Source organism: Stegostoma tigrinum, chromosome 20, assembly GCF_030684315.1.
Source record: "Stegostoma tigrinum isolate sSteTig4 chromosome 20, sSteTig4.hap1, whole genome shotgun sequence".
In the NCBI taxonomy this organism is placed as follows: Eukaryota; Metazoa; Chordata; class Chondrichthyes; order Orectolobiformes; family Stegostomatidae; genus Stegostoma; species Stegostoma tigrinum.
The window spans coordinates 55285059-55300742 of record NC_081373.1 but is presented as its reverse complement, the minus strand read 5'-3'; the positions used below and the strand labels follow the sequence as shown (position 1 = coordinate 55300742).

At 43.5% G+C, this 15684-nt stretch overlaps 1 protein-coding gene across 1 annotated transcript; it reads right to left on the bottom strand.

The window, feature by feature from the left end:
* Window positions 1–10149: 10149 nt before the first annotated feature.
* On the bottom strand, window positions 10150–15684 carry LOC125461662 (cytochrome c oxidase subunit 5B, mitochondrial). Its single transcript, XM_048550603.2, is given in 5 exon segments — window positions 10150–10334; window positions 10336–10385; window positions 11865–11964; window positions 14502–14572; window positions 15546–15684. Coding segments are annotated over 5 exon segments (426 nt in total). The 5' UTR covers window positions 15655–15684; the 3' UTR covers window positions 10150–10238.

Here is a 15684-nt window from a genome sequence, read left to right as displayed (position 1 = left end):
TCCTCCATTTAAATAATATTAGTCTCTCTGCTCCAAAATGAGCAACTTCACAACGTCCCACATTACACACCACATAGAAGGGGAGATAGGGAGATGCACATAGGGCAGGGTGAGGCAGGGGTGAAGGAGGTTGTGGGAAAAGGAGTGGGAGGTGGGGGAGATGGGGAATGAACAGGTGAGACAGGGGTGATGATTTGGAGTGTTAGAGGGGAAGTGACTTGCTCACCATCTCCCCACAACCCCCTAACTCAGAATCAACACATTCTCTCCAAAATTTCACCCTAGGGTTCATGCAAAGCCTAAAGCATTAAAATGGGGCTTTATTGGTAAAATGATTGGAAAGCACTAGCTTAGGTTGTAGTCTGAGCAAATCAGAAAAGCTCTGATGAATTCTTGTTTGTTTTTCACTCTGTTCTAATGCTCTGTCTCTTTCACAGGAGGGTAGGATGGGTTCTGTAAGATTTAAACTTACCTTCAATGATGGACTTGGACAGCTAATGTTACAGATGGTGTCACAGGGTAAGGCTTTACTGACTCACTCATTCACTCACTCTGCAGGTTCCAGCTCTGTCACTCCTGGATATACTTGCTGCCCTTGTCTTTTCCCCTTCCTCTATAGTTTGCTTTTGTCTTCCTCAGACCTGCTGACCCTGCTGAGGGTCTGGTTGCTTAGGACAGTGCCTTCAGTCTAGATGTTTGGTGAGGCAAATCATGAGATTGGACCATTCTCTCCTCGGCAGTGCACAGTATCAGTTGTGGCTCAGTGGGCACCTCTTTTCCCTCAGTCTGTCAGTTGTGGGTAACCCCAAAGACCTCAGTACATAATCCAGGCTGACATTCCACTGCAGAGCTGGGTGAGTGCCGCACTGTCAGGTAGTGTCCTTCAGATGAGAAGTAGCTACTTGAACCTATGTGTTCCCTTCTTGTTGTAGCCAACGTTTATCTGTCAACTGACATCACTAAAAATAAACTATCTGCTCATGTATCATGGTGCTATTTGTGGGAACTTAGTTCAGGAAAAATAGCTGCCATTATCCTGCTTTGTAACTTTAACCATGCATTAAGCAGTGACTACAATTCAATTGACTGTGATATATATTGGAACGTTCTACGTCTGTGAAAACTGCTTCATAAATGAAAATTTGTTCCTCGTTAGGATATAATTAGAGGTGCAGGTCTGTCACTGTATAACACTGGTTAAAGTACTGGTGGAGACAGGTATGTCACTGTTTGGTGGGGACAGATCTATCACTGTATAACACTGGGGTACAGTAATGTTGGGGACCGGTCTGTCACTGTATAACACTGAGGTACAGTCAGTGGGGACAGGTCTATCACTGTATAAAACTGGGGTACATTACTGGTGGAGGAGGTCTGTCACTATATAACATGGGCACAATACTGGTGGAGATAGATCTGTCACTGTATACCACTGGGGTACAGTAGTGGTGAGGACAGATCTGCCACTAAATGACATAGAACATAGAACTGTACACCACAGTACAGGCCCTTCGGTTGTGCCAAACTTTTACCCTAAACCAAAGGTCTATCTAACCTCCACCTCCACTTTATACTGTCATCCATATGCCTATCTAATAGCCACTTAAATGAGGCCAACGGTGGAGACATGCCTGTCACTGTAATAACACTGGGTTACAGTAGCAGTGGGGATAGCTGCTTAATAGCTGCTTAATGAGGCCAACTCCACTACCCACTCTGGCCATTCCATGTCCACTCCAATCCATGTCCTGACCACTCTCTGAGTAAAGAACCTACCACTGACGTCTCTCCTGTATCTACCTCCATTCACTTTAAAACTATGCCCCCTCATAATAGTTACCTCCATGCTAGGAAAAAGTCTCTGTCTGTCCACTCCATCTATACCACTGATCAGTTTGTGCACCTCTGTTAATTCACCTCTCATCCTTCGTCGTTCTAAAGAAAAAAGCCCTAGCTCTCTCAACCTTTCCTCGTAAGACCTTCCCTCCATTCCAGGCAACATCCTGGTAAATCTCCTCTGCACCTTTTTCAACACTTCCACATTTTTCCTGTAAGGAGGCGACCAGAACTGGACACAATACTCCAGATGTGGCTGAACCAGGTTTTTGTATAGCTGGAGCATAACTTCACAGCTCTTGAACTCAATCCCTCTATTAATGAAAGCTAACACATTGTCCGCCTTCTTAACAACTCTATCCACCTGGGTGGCAGCTTTCAGGGAACTGTGGACATGAATCCCAAGATCCCTCTGCTCCACAACACTGCCAAGAATCTTTCTGTTAACCCTGTTTTCTGCTTTCAGGTTTGTCCTTCCAAAGTGAATCACCTCATTTTTTAAAAATTTACATCAGTGTTTAGAGATTAGAAAACTACAAAAATGACTCCCAGCAGTTTCTTGCCGATGTGTCTCCCTCAGAAGGCCCACACACATCCTGAGAAAGGCCTCTCTCTTCTCCCCCAGGCTGCTCACTCCAAGTTCCAGGATTACAATACTGGTGGGGAGGCTCGGGATATAGTATCAGAGATAATGGGAACTGCAGATGCTGGAGATTCCAAGACAATAAAATGTGAGGCCGGATGAACACAGCAGGCCAAGCAGCATCCCAGGAGCACAAAAGCCGACGCTTCGGGCCTAGACCCTTCATCAGACCCTCTGATGAAGGGTCTAGGCCCGAAGCGTCGGCTTTTGTGCTCCTGGGATGCTGCTTGGCCTGCTGTGTTCATCCGGCCTCACATTTTATTGTCTCGGGATATAGTAATTGTGGAGACAGGTCTGTCACCAAATAACATGGGTACAGTACCAGGGGGGATAGGTCTGTTACTGCATAACACAGGGGTACAGCACCCATGGGACATGCCTGTCCATAGATATAGGAGCAGAATTAGGCCATTCGACCCATCAAGTCTGTTCCACCATTGATCATAGCTGATGTATTTCTCAACTCCATTTTCCTTCCCTCTCCCCATAATTCTTGATTCCCTTATGAATGAAGAACCTATACAACACTGTCCTAAATAACTTGGCCTCTACTGTCTTCTGTAGCAAAGAGTTCCACAAGTTAACCACCCTTTGGCTGAAAAATTGCCTCCTCATCTCAATTCTAAAGGTTTGCCCCTTCGCTATAGGCTGTACTCTCAGGTCCTAGTCTCCCCTACTAGTAGAAACATCTTCTCCACATCCACTCTATCCAGATCTCTCAATTCTGTAAGGTTTTGATCAGATCCCCCCCATCCTTCCAAACTCCATCGAGTACAGACCCAGAGTGCTCAACCCCTCGTCAAATGACAAGTCCTTCATCCCCAGGATCATTCTTGTGAACCTCCACTAGATCCCCTCCAAGACCAGCACATCTTGCCTTAAATACAGGGCCCAAAACTGTTGACAATATTCCAAACGTGATCTGGGCAGAGCCTTATACAGGCCCAGCAGTACCTCCTGTTCTTGTCTATGAATGCTAACATTACATCTCTCTTCCTCACTGCCAACTGACCCTGCACATTTACCTTAAGAGAATCCTGAACCCTGACTCTCAAGTCCCTTTTTGTTTCAGATTTCCAAAGCCTTTTACTATTTAGAAAATAATCTGTCTCTATCCTTCCTACCAAAGTGCATAACCTCAGAATTTCCCACATTGTGTTCTGTCTGCCACTTCTTTGCCTAATTTTCTCGTCTGTCCAAGTCTTTCTGCAGCCTCCTAACTTCCTCAACACGACCTGTACCACCACCTAACTTTGTGTCAATGGCAAACTTAGCAAGATTGACCCAATCAACATGAAGATCAAAGTCACCCATTATTATGGCTCTATTCTTTTTAAATGCTCCTATTATTTGTTAGTTTATAGCTTTTTATACAGTGTGGTTACTGATTGAGTGAAAACAATTCTTCATCATCTTGGTTCTAAAGGGTTGCTCCTTCACTCTGACGCTATCTCCTCAGGCCTTAGTCTCCCCTCCAATGGAAACTTCTCCATGTCCACTCTATCTAGGCCTCTCAGTATTCTGTAAGGTTTCAGTCAGATCCCAGTTCATCCTTCTAAACTCTGTGGAGTACAGACCCTGCAAATGACTTCATTCCCTTACTGATTTCTTTTACCTTCACCCAAATGGACACTTTGTCATCTGAGCCCCACAACTGTCCTCATTTCATCTTTGACCAACAAACTTGATAGAGTTTTTTTTAAGGACGTAACCAAAAACATTGATGAGGGCAGAGTGGTAGAAGTTGTCTACGTGAACTTTAGTAAAGCTTTTGACAAGATTCTGTAAAATTAAGCCACATGGGATTCAGGGTGAGCTTACCAATAGGATGCAAAATTGGCTTTACAGTGGGAGACAGAGGGTGGTGGTTTTGGATTGTTTTTCGAACTGGAGGTCTGTGAACAGCGGTGTTCCACATGCATAGTGCTGGGTCCACTTTTGTTTGTCATTTGCATAAACGATTTAGATGAGAATATAAAAGGTATAGTTACTAAGTTTGTGGATGACACTAAAACTAGTGGTCTAGTGGACGGTGAAGAAGGTTATCTAAGATGACAAAGAGATCTTGATCAATTTGGTCAATCAGCTCAGGAGTGTCAGAAGGAGTTTAATTTGGATAGGTGTGAGGTGTTGCATTTTGGTTAAACAAACAAAGGCAGGGCTTGAACAGTTAATAGTAGGGCCCTGGATGCAAGCCCTGTAGAACAGAGAGACCTAGGGTTCAGGTACATAGTTCTTTGAAATTTGTGTCACGGGTAGACTAGGTAGTTAAGAAGGCCTCTTCTGGAGTATTGTTTGCAGTTCTGGTCATCGTGCTATAGGAGGGATATTATTAAATTGGAGAGGAATCAGAAAAAAAATGACCAGGAATGGAAGGTTTGCGTTATAACAAGAGGCTGGATAGGCTGAGACTTTTTTCACTGAAGAGTAGGATGTTGAGGGGTGACCTTATAGAGGTTTATAAAATCATGAGGGGCATAGATAGCAAGGGTTTTTGTTTCCCTAGGGTGGGGGAGTTCAAAACTGGGCAGTATATTTTTTAAGGTGAGAGGAGAAAGATTTAAAAAGGATATGAGAGACAACTTTTTTTTTTGCAGAGAGTGGTTCATGTGTGGAATGAACTGCTGGAGGAAGAGGTGGATGCGGTACAGGTACAACATTTAAAAGACATTTGGCTAAGTTCATGAATAGGAAAGGTTTCGAGAGAAATGGGCCAAACACAGGCAGATGGAACTGGTTTAGATTGGGAACACGGTTTAGTTGGGACTGAAGGGTCTGTTTCTGTACTTATTACTCTATAACTTTATAACAGTGCTATCCCACCTGCTTTTATTTCCCTTCTGCCTTTCCAATAGGTCAAATCAAAGGTTTAAAGACGTGAGGATTTTTTTTCCCATTCAGAGGGTGGTGGGAATCTAGAACTCACTGTCTGTCAGGGTGGTAAAGGCACAAAACCTGATAATATTTAGACTGCATTTGCTGATACTGAAACACGTGCACACTGCATCACTTTGAATGGAATGTATGTAAAATTTGGAAGGATTTGGCCAGAGTTAGGGAGAAATCAAGACTGTTGGTGTTGGGAGAAGAAATCAGGACGAAACGAGAGGTGGGGAGAAGACTGTGGGGTGCAGGATGGGGCTGAAGGAGAGATCAGGAATGTGGGATGGGGGGGATAGACTGTGTTTTGGGGAAGATGACTCTTGAGGGGTGGCAGGCTATACGGTTGGAAACTGGTGAAGTGGAAAACTGTGGGGGGTTGGGGAGAATCTTGGAGGAAGAGAACCAAATGGGAGGGGGTGGGGAGACATGACGCCAACTTCTCTGAGACCTACTTCAAAATTGTGCATGTGCATTAATGTATTGATGTGATGTCATATGTGGTATGTACATGATGTCAGTGCTCAGAGCCATGTGTTCCCATTGATCGCACATACACGACTGCTGGCTGTTCTCAGTGTCAGCAATCATTCCCTAACATTGAAGAAGTATTGAGATGTACACCTGTAATACCATAACATACAAGGCTTTGGGCCAAGTGCTGGAAAACGGGATTAGAATAGTTAGGTGCTTGCTCTTGATCAGCATGGATGAGATAGGCCAAAGGGCCTTTTCCTGAGCTGTACATCTCCATGACTCCTACATTGCCTTTGTATTCTTCCCACCACAGTCAGTAGTTGCATACAGTTTCCCACATTACCATTTATTTGCCATAACAAGGTGTGGAGCTGGAGGAACACAGCAGGCCAAGCAGCATCAGAGGAGCAGGAAGGCTGACGTTTCAGGTCTGGACCCTTCCGCAGAAATGGGGGAGGGGAAGGAAGTTCTGAAATAAATAGGGAGACAGTGGGAGATGGATAAAGAAGATAGGTGGAGAGGACACAGACAGTTCAAGGAGGCGGGGTTGGAGCCAGTAAAGGTGAGTGTAGGCGGGGAGTTATGGAGGGAATAGGTTAGTCCAGGGAGGGCCGACTGGTCAAGGGGGCGGGATGAAGTTAGTAGGTAGGAGATGGGGGTGGGGCTTGAGGTGGGAGGAGGGGATAGGTGGGAGGAAAGACAGGCTAGGGAAGCAGGGAAGAGCTGGGCTGGTTTTGGGATGCGGTTGGGGGCGGGGAGGATTTTCAAGCTTATGAAGTCCACACTGATACCATTGGACTGCAGCGTTCCCAAGCGAAATACCAATGTCTAATACAGCACATTTTCCATTAAAAAAAATTCTAATTAAACTGTTCTAAAACAATAATATTATCTCTACTGGATACCAATCTATTAAAAAAACAAGAACAAAAATGCTGTAGGAGGTTGAGGGGTGATCTGATAGAGGCTTATAAAATCATGGGGGTGGGTACGCACATGTGGTGCGGTAGAGCTAAGGTTAATGGCAGGTGTTTTTCCCCCTCAGATTGGGGATTTCAAGAGTGGGCTCAGTGGTTAGCGTTGCAGCCTCACAGCAGTAGGGACCTGGGCTCAATTCCAGCCTCGGGTAACCGTCTGTGTGGAGTTTGCACGTTTTCCTCATGTCTGCGTGGATTTCCTCCGGGTGCTCCGGTTTCCTCCCACAGTCCAAAGATGTGCAGGTTAAGGTGGATTGGCCATGCTAAATTGCCTGTAGTGTTCAGTGGTGTGTGGATTATAGGGGGATGGGTCTGGGTGGGATGCCTCAAGGGGCAGTGTTGACTTGTTGGGCCGAAGGGCCTGTTTCCACACTCTAGGGAATCTAATCTAAAATGTGAGAGAGTAGAAAGACTATTTTAAAAACAAAAAGACTAGGGATTTTTGTTAGAGGGTTCACAGGTGGATTGAATTTCCAGAGGAAGTGGTGGATGTGGGTACAGTTACAGGGTTTAAGACATTTGGATAAGTACATGAATAAGAAATGTTTGTAAGGAGATGTGCCATGTACAGCCAGGTGGGACTAGTTTAGTTTAGGAACATGGTCAGCATGGCCTGGTTAGACCTAAGGGTATATTTCTGTGCTCTAGGACTCTCAATAGAATAGGTAAGATTTTGAATTTGAGATATAATATTTTTTTAAAAAGGGCTCACAGGAACACAGTTCTGTACCAATTAATCCAAAAAAAAACACACAAAAACAAAAGGGATTGGTTCAGCAATCCTCTTCCCTTCTTCAATGATGCCTTGACATTATTTGCTCGGCGATGACCAGGCTTCAGTGCCCTGGTTGCATGATTAGACCCAGCTGTCTTGCCTTTTCATGCGGGACTCCATATTCTTCCTTTCACTAACTCTCAAATGTAGTTTATGCCTTTTTGTCCAAGACAGTGAGAACACATTTCTCTCCACCGCACCCCACACCGCCAACCCCAACCCCAGAGCAAGACAGATATGTTGATGCTGAAAACATCTGGGATTTCTACCTTCATTCCCCCCCACACAGGCCAGCTGTTATTTAACAGACCCTATGTAGAAGCTAGTTACTGCACTGAGAACAAATTGAACCCATTATCTTTTAGTTAGCTCTTCAATCCCTGGTCAGTATTGCTCAGAACACAAAAGGTGAGGCTGACTGGTCAGGTCTTCTCCCTCACTACTCAATTCAGGCATTGCTTAAGATATTTTAAATATCATTGGTTTAAGAGGAGCATCTTTTCCATTTTTGGCTGCAGTACAAAAAAGTGAACTTTACACAAATTAACAACTCATTGGAGAACTCAGCCTAGTACAGTCTGTACTATTGAAACAGGTCCCCCTTACCTAAATTGCCTAGCAATTAGTACCCATTTGATGCGCTCACCTCTAATCTTATTTGCTATGTGCCAACATGCACACTGCTCAGGTAACAATCCTGAGATTGGCTTTTGGAGATTCTGCTTTTTGAAACTTGGTGTTTAACCCTTCGACTATGGGGGTCAGCTATCTCCAGAGTAACAGTGGAAGCAATGATGCAGAGACTTGAAAGTACGGCCCTTCTGCCAATTCAACCAAAACTATGGATACTAAGGGGACAACACCTTCGTCATTACTAAAAGGACGAAAATAGAGGAGACACACAAAACTAATAAACCACACCCTCACTGGGCTCAGATTCAGCAGGGAAGAGGGAAAGAACAAACAGCTCTCATTCCTGGATGCCACAGTAGAACGCATGACAAATGGGGAATTCCTGACAAAAAGGTACACTGGAAAGCCACACACACTGAAAGCACAAAATTTCAACAGCAGTCACCCTAACACCCACAAATGAAGTTACGTGAGAACATTTAAAACGTACAGCAAACACACTGCAGCAGAGCTACACCAAGAAGAATTCAACCTCTTCCAGGCATTCGAGGACAATGGATATCAAAAAAAAAAACACAACTTGGTCAGAAGATGCCTATTACACGAACACCACCAGGAAGATACTACACACATCATGCTACCTTACATCAGGAACGTGTTGGAACTGACCACAAAACTCCTACAACCGTTGGCATCAGAGTAGCGCACAAACCCACATCAACCTTGTAACAACTGTTCACCTGAACCAAAGACCCACTACCCACTATGGATAGGACCAATGTCATATACAAGATTCTCTGCAGGAGACTGTGACAAACATTATATTGGACAAACAAGAAGGAAATTAACCATAAAAGGGTACATGAACATTAACTAGCAACCAAAAAATTTTTTAAAAAATCCACACGACAAATACTCATTTATCTCCATCTACATTGGAAAGGAAAACCACCACTTCGATTGGGACAACACCAGGATCTTGGGACAGGCAAAGGAGAGACAAGCACAGGAGTTCCTATAAGCCTGGTTCTCCACCAAGGGCATCAATAAACAGAGCTAGACTCTATTTCCACTGCAAAGGAGAACCACAAGTGAGGTAATCCAGCTCAGTGGACACCAGAGTTTAAAACACTAGATAGGAAAACATAACAGTACTTAATTTGAGGATGCACTAATGTTACCTGGGTAATAAAACATCTGTGGAACAATGAACCAGCTCAGTGAGCCAACCAACCACAACATAGACTATGCTGAACCTTTTTCTTTGTCATGCTGGTGGTTGGTACCGAGATGACGACAACTGATCCTCCCACTGAAATTGCAGGTTCCTCTCCATAGGAGAAATGTCACAAATCCTAGCCCCAGGCAAAATTACAGACAGCTGGACTGGCCTTTGGATGTTGAAAACAGTGTCAACCCCTCTTGCTGTCAGCGTGCCACACCTCCAACGCGCTGCTTTTTGCTTCCCGCACCACAAAGTGCCATGATCAACTGGCTCATCCAAACAAGCCAAAGAGAATCCTGAGCCTGTTGAGTGATTGCACACAGTCTGAGGCCCCTGTGCTCCTGACCTCTAGGTCCCTTTGTTTTGATATAAAGAATGCAGGTAACAGGCCCATCCTTAGTTGCTCAGTCTGTAGTTCAGCTCAGAGATATCACAAATGTTTCCCCTGATAGTACTGCCATCCATGTGGTCCCAAGTGCCAGAGCCATGGCATCTGCCCTGCTATCCTTAACATGTTGCTGGCAGTGGGTGGGATGGATTGCCCGGGCAATTTGGGAACTTTCAGGGGGTGGTCCATTTGTCACCTGCAATATTTTGACTACTGCTGATGCACCAAATACAATAATACCTCCTTCAATACAAAGATCATGCAATACTTCAATCCAACCCAGTGAATGCAAAATCAGAAATAATTACAAAGTAATTATAGACCATTATTCAGTATTTATTTTGTAAAGTGCACATAATCTATTATTTTGTTTCAAGTGATAAAGACAGTTAATTTAAAGCAAATTACTGGAGAAAGTCAATAGCAACTGTTAAGGAGCTAATGAGGAAGCTCATGATGTTCAAGTTTATAGTGAGATCCACAGGATGGACAACGCTGGGGACTTCCCGAATGAAGCCAGAACCAAACAATTGCAGTGTTGTCCTCTTCACCTAAAGTTAAAACAAACAGCAAAGTCAGACCTTGGCTAACTGCAATGCTTGCATGATCTGTCTGTAAAGTTATGGAGAGCAGAGGCATTTTAAGTTTAAAAAAAACTTGACAAAGTGGATCATTGACTTTAGCCCAAAGCAGAGTCCAGGGAATCAGGTCATGTCTCCCAAATTCTGCACAGACAAGAACTAAAGGCTCTGTAAAGTCATAAAAAGTGTAACAACCATGGTTGGAGTACTCTCCCACTAAGAGGCACTCTGGACAGGACTACCATTTGTAAAATGTACAGTTCCTATCATCTGGGTATTTACAAAGACTCATTTAGGGTTTCTCTCAACTTCAGAAACCACACACAGTACAAAAGGAACCAGTTTATGAATAGCTGTGTGGGCAACAGAAACTTCGATCAGTCATAGAATCAGAACTGACTACGGATAACATTCTTTTCTCATCACCACCCAAGAGAGGGACAGTCTATAGACTGACAGCACAGCAGGAAGGGGATGGAGAGTCATCATGCAGGAAAAGGAAGCAAACCCTGGAAATACATTCTTTCAGGTTGAGAACGAGCCTCATTTGCCTTCTAAAATCTTGGTACAACTTTGTAACATTTTTAATCAAAAAAATTTCCTACCTCCATTCAACCTCAAAAAAAAATCAAACAAACAAAGAACTAGCAAGACCTGCCCTTCCTACATCTTAAAGTACAAAAGTTTTGATTTGTTTGTTATTCTGTCCATTAACAAAGCATGTGCTTTGCCTCTTGGTTTCAATAGTCCTTCCTGTACATTTTTAATGGTGCTTTTGACAAGTTATGGAATTACATGTTTGACTTGTTTTAATCACAAGAAATACTTACTGAAAAAGCCCTGCTTCATATCTACCCTTTAAAGTCTGAACACCAGGTTCTAGAACACAAACAGAACTCTTAGGCAAAGATGACAAGGACAAAGGGCTAAAGGTTATTTGCCATCTCATGACATATACTATTTAAGAATTTCATTTGAAAGTTATCTAAAATGAGACAATTTGATGCAGTTTTAAAAAGATACACTTTCAAAAAAATACGCTTTTATTCCTTTCCCTGTCCACCAGAGAAGCAGTACATGGCCACGGGCTTGAAAAGAAAGGTTTCAGCAAGGCCCTGGGATTAGAGAAGGCAGCTCCAGTCAAACAGCTATGACAGCACAGCTGCCCAGGAAGAATGGCCTCCTCAGCCATCATTACAAGTGGTTTTACAAACAGCTCATGGCTGCTCCTGAGGTACACACATTTCCCATGACTATTATTGCAACTCGTGGACGAATTAACAACCATACTGTGAATGGCAGGAATCCCACATTCACTGACATTAACGGGCTCAGAAATGACATCAATTGGACATCTGCCCCATGCTGGGATTTGAACTGGTGATGCACTCAGCTGCTGCAGTGAAAGGTCAATTGAAGTAAATATCTTCAGTAAGATTTGTAACTTACAAATGCAACCAACAAGCCTCTTCTCAGTGATTGACGGAACAATATGGGGATCCTCCTTGGTGCCTGCATACTCTTTAGGTTTGAAGATGCTGTAGGGATCCTACAGAAAAATATAATTGGAACAATCTTAAAAACAGTAGATAAAAGTAAAATCAGAGCAACACAACCTCTAACTGGCAGGAACTGAGAGGAGAGACTGGAGTTTAAAACTGCACTGTTACAGTTGGGAACCTTACCAACTAATTCTAGCTTAAAATAGTTTAAAGTTCCAACACATCTTAGAAAGATCATTTCAAGTGAATTGGAATTCCAGATAAGCTACTGAAGTTACCCTATATCCCTTTATCACCTCCAAGAAAATCATCAATAAAAAGGAGGTAGACAGACAGGAGGCTGGAAGAACAGAGCAGGCCTAGCAGCATCTGGAGGAAAGGAGCAGTCAACATTTCAGGTGTTCTTCCAGCCTGTCTGTATAACTTTGATTCCAGCATCAGCAGTTTTCTTGTCTCTAAAAATAAAAATAATTTACAACACCACTGATCAACTACCTGTAGGTGCATGACAAACAAGAAATTATCTTATTTTTACACAAGAAACAACCTCCCATCTTCACAAATTGCATTTCCATGACATTTCACAAAGGATCAGCTTTGTTCATGAGGTTCCAGACCCTTCACACCTCATTGGATTCAGTTTACAGCTAAAGCTTCTACAATTCTCTTAGCTGTCTATGTTAGACTATCTTTAATAAAAAGGCACAAGCCACTGAATAGCTGACCTCAAACTTCATGAGGAATGTCTGGTCCTGCTGAACCAATCACAGCACACTGTTTCTGCTGGCGCTCTCCATCACCATCACAAATACTATCATGTCACACTGTTAAATGTACACATGGTATGGCAACTTAACATGCAGGGAACTGGCTTTTCCTCTGGGAATCCTGACTGTTTCTCCTCATATTGCTATTAAGACCTGCAGAAACAATGCAAAACACCCCGTTAATGTTCACAAGCACCAAGTACAGAAAACCTGGGCAGGACAAAAACAGTGAAAATATTCCAAACTATTCCACCAGTGAATACTGAAGCAATCGCACTAGGGCTCTACAGAAGTCCAAGTCCACTCCAAGTCAAATAAAACTGAAAGCCTGCACTTCCTACCCATCACCAGACTCTAAAGGGTTTAATGCTAACCCTCAAAAATAAACACAAAAAACAAGGTCATTGATCAGGCCTCAGTTAGACTACTGAACAAGAGGAGGCCTGGTAAGACTTCAGGAGGTGGAAAAGGCAATTAACTGTGTACTTGGTCTGCTTTAGAACTTCAGTGATCTACACAGAATGGGAAGCTGGGGCTGTTCTCATTAGCACAGAGCAGCTTTAAGACAATTTAACTCTTTGAAGGGTTTTGACAGAGTAGTTTAGGACAATGGGCAGCACAGTGCCTCTGTAGTTAGTTCTGCTGTCTCATGACACGTGAGAAACAGGTTCGGTTCTGCCCTTGGGAGACTGTGTGTAGAGTTTGTAAATTCTCCCCACGTTTGCATGGGTTTCCTCTGGGTGGTCCAGTTTCCTGCCACAATCCCAAGATGTGCAGGTTAGGTGGATTAGGCATGTTAAATTCCCTATACTGTCTTGGGACATGCAGGTAAGTGACAGTAAATGTTGGGTTATTGGGATAGGGGTATGGGTCTGGGTGGGATGCTCTTTGGAGGACTGATAGACTCAACAGGCTGAGTGGCTTCTTTCAGCCCTGCAGGGATTGTGTCCCAGAACCACAGGACACAGATTAAAACAAACATTCTTAAAAAAACAAGAGTAGAACAAGGTGGGCAGCATGGTGGCTCAGTGGGTTCCACAGCTGCCTCACAGCACCAGGTTCAGTTCTACCTTCAGGCAGAAGTGGGTGGAATTTGCCCATTCTCCCACAGTCCAAAGAAGTGCAGGTTAGATGATTTTGTCATGACAGATGCAAGGTTAACTGGGATAGGGTCAGGCTACGATGCTCTTTGGAGGGTTTGTGTGGAATCGACAGGCCAAATGGCTTGCTTCCACATTGTAGGGATTCTATGATTCTAAGTCGTGTTCAGCCAGAAATGCTGGTTGAAGCAAATGGATAAAATGGTAACTTTGAAAAAGGGAACTGGTTAAATATCTGAAAGGGAAAATAACTCAGGGCCATGGGGAGAGTTGGTATTAATTGTAGCTCATTCAAGCCTGTGCTTTGTTTCTTGTATGTCTCTGACAGATAATAAGCAGATTAGACTCTGATAAGAGCACACAATCATTCCTTTAGTTTAAGCCAGAAGGCAGCAATTAACATGAATGCTCAAAATACCATCCACTATAGTCAGTTTGTAGCATAGTCCCTATCCCAGTGCTGGAGATCTGGGTTCAATTCCCACCTGCACCAGAGGCACGTCATATGTCAGAATAAGTGAACTGAAATCACAGCAAGGAATCAAACTGTTTCACATTGGAACAGCTAGTTAACAGAAAAAAATTAAACAGTGGTGATTTTCTAAAAACTTATTCAGCATGTTTTGTCAACATGTCACAAATAATTTATGAAAAGTTGAGATCATGTAGATGCATTATCAGCTGTTTTGTTTTACTTTAGAAGTAAATTGAGCCTACCATTCCTTTCTTCATAGCTTGCAAGGTTTTCCGCTCAAGCCCAGTTGATTGTTCTTCATCAGTAGGAATACCTAGTGTAGAAAATCTAAAGGTAATTTGCAGTATCCTTACAACATTGCTTCAAGCCAGGTACACAATGAAATGCTGTATTACATCTTGTGCAGCCTTTTAACTAGCAACTTTCAAATCAACTCCGGGCCCCAAATTTCAAATGCTTAATTACTCATTGTTCTTTAAAACACAAAGACACAACTTTCCATGAGCCAGGTTGTAGGCTGCTGGACTCTGAAACAAAACAGGTGACACAGTTTGCAAAACATGGGCTTTCTCCCATGCCTCTTTTGTTCCATTTAATTCAAATTCATGTCAAAATGCTTCCAAAAATAATCACAGCTACCACAGACTCCAAGTTCACGAGCCCCTCTGCCAGGACTAGGGAACTTATTTGGCTAACTCAAAATGAACCATTACAAATCAAAAGAATGTATTAGCCTCAAAACATCTCTACAGCTCAGCTTACAATTTTAAAATGCATTTCTACTGAATGCTTGCTTTCTGTTCAATTACTCCCCAATTGAAACATTACATCAGACAACAGGTATTTGATTTTCTGAACTGAAGAGATATAACACTGAACTAGGGTGAACTTTCTGAACTGAGTACAATAATTGGTCAGGGCAAAATAGTTAATGGTGTTGGATTAGCTCAAAGTTAATTATAAACCACTGGATCAATCTTCAGTCAGTGACACTCAACATAATGACCACAGAGAGATAAAACGTTTAAGAATCATCTAGATTAAGTTAAAAACAGTGAAGAGACAAGTCTATTAAATAGCTAACTCCTGCAGCTGACCTTTCACCCCCCCCAGCAGCGTCTCCCCACTCCCCCTCCTTCCACAGGGAATAGTTCCGCCTGCTCGACACCCCCGCCTCCGAATAGACCCGTCCACCTCGGTAAGGTCACCCTGGGGTCACAGTCAGGACGGGGGCCCGGACTCTCGGAGCCCGGTTTACCTCCCCGCACCCCAGAAACTCTCTTTACCCGAAGATGCCATGGGCCTAGAGACAGTGATCCTCGCTGCCCCGAGGCGGCTCATGCCGCCAGCAAGCCCGCGAAGCGCACACATTCTCCGAACCATGCACAGCGCCATTCTAGCGACGAGTGAGTGACCGGGCCGCCC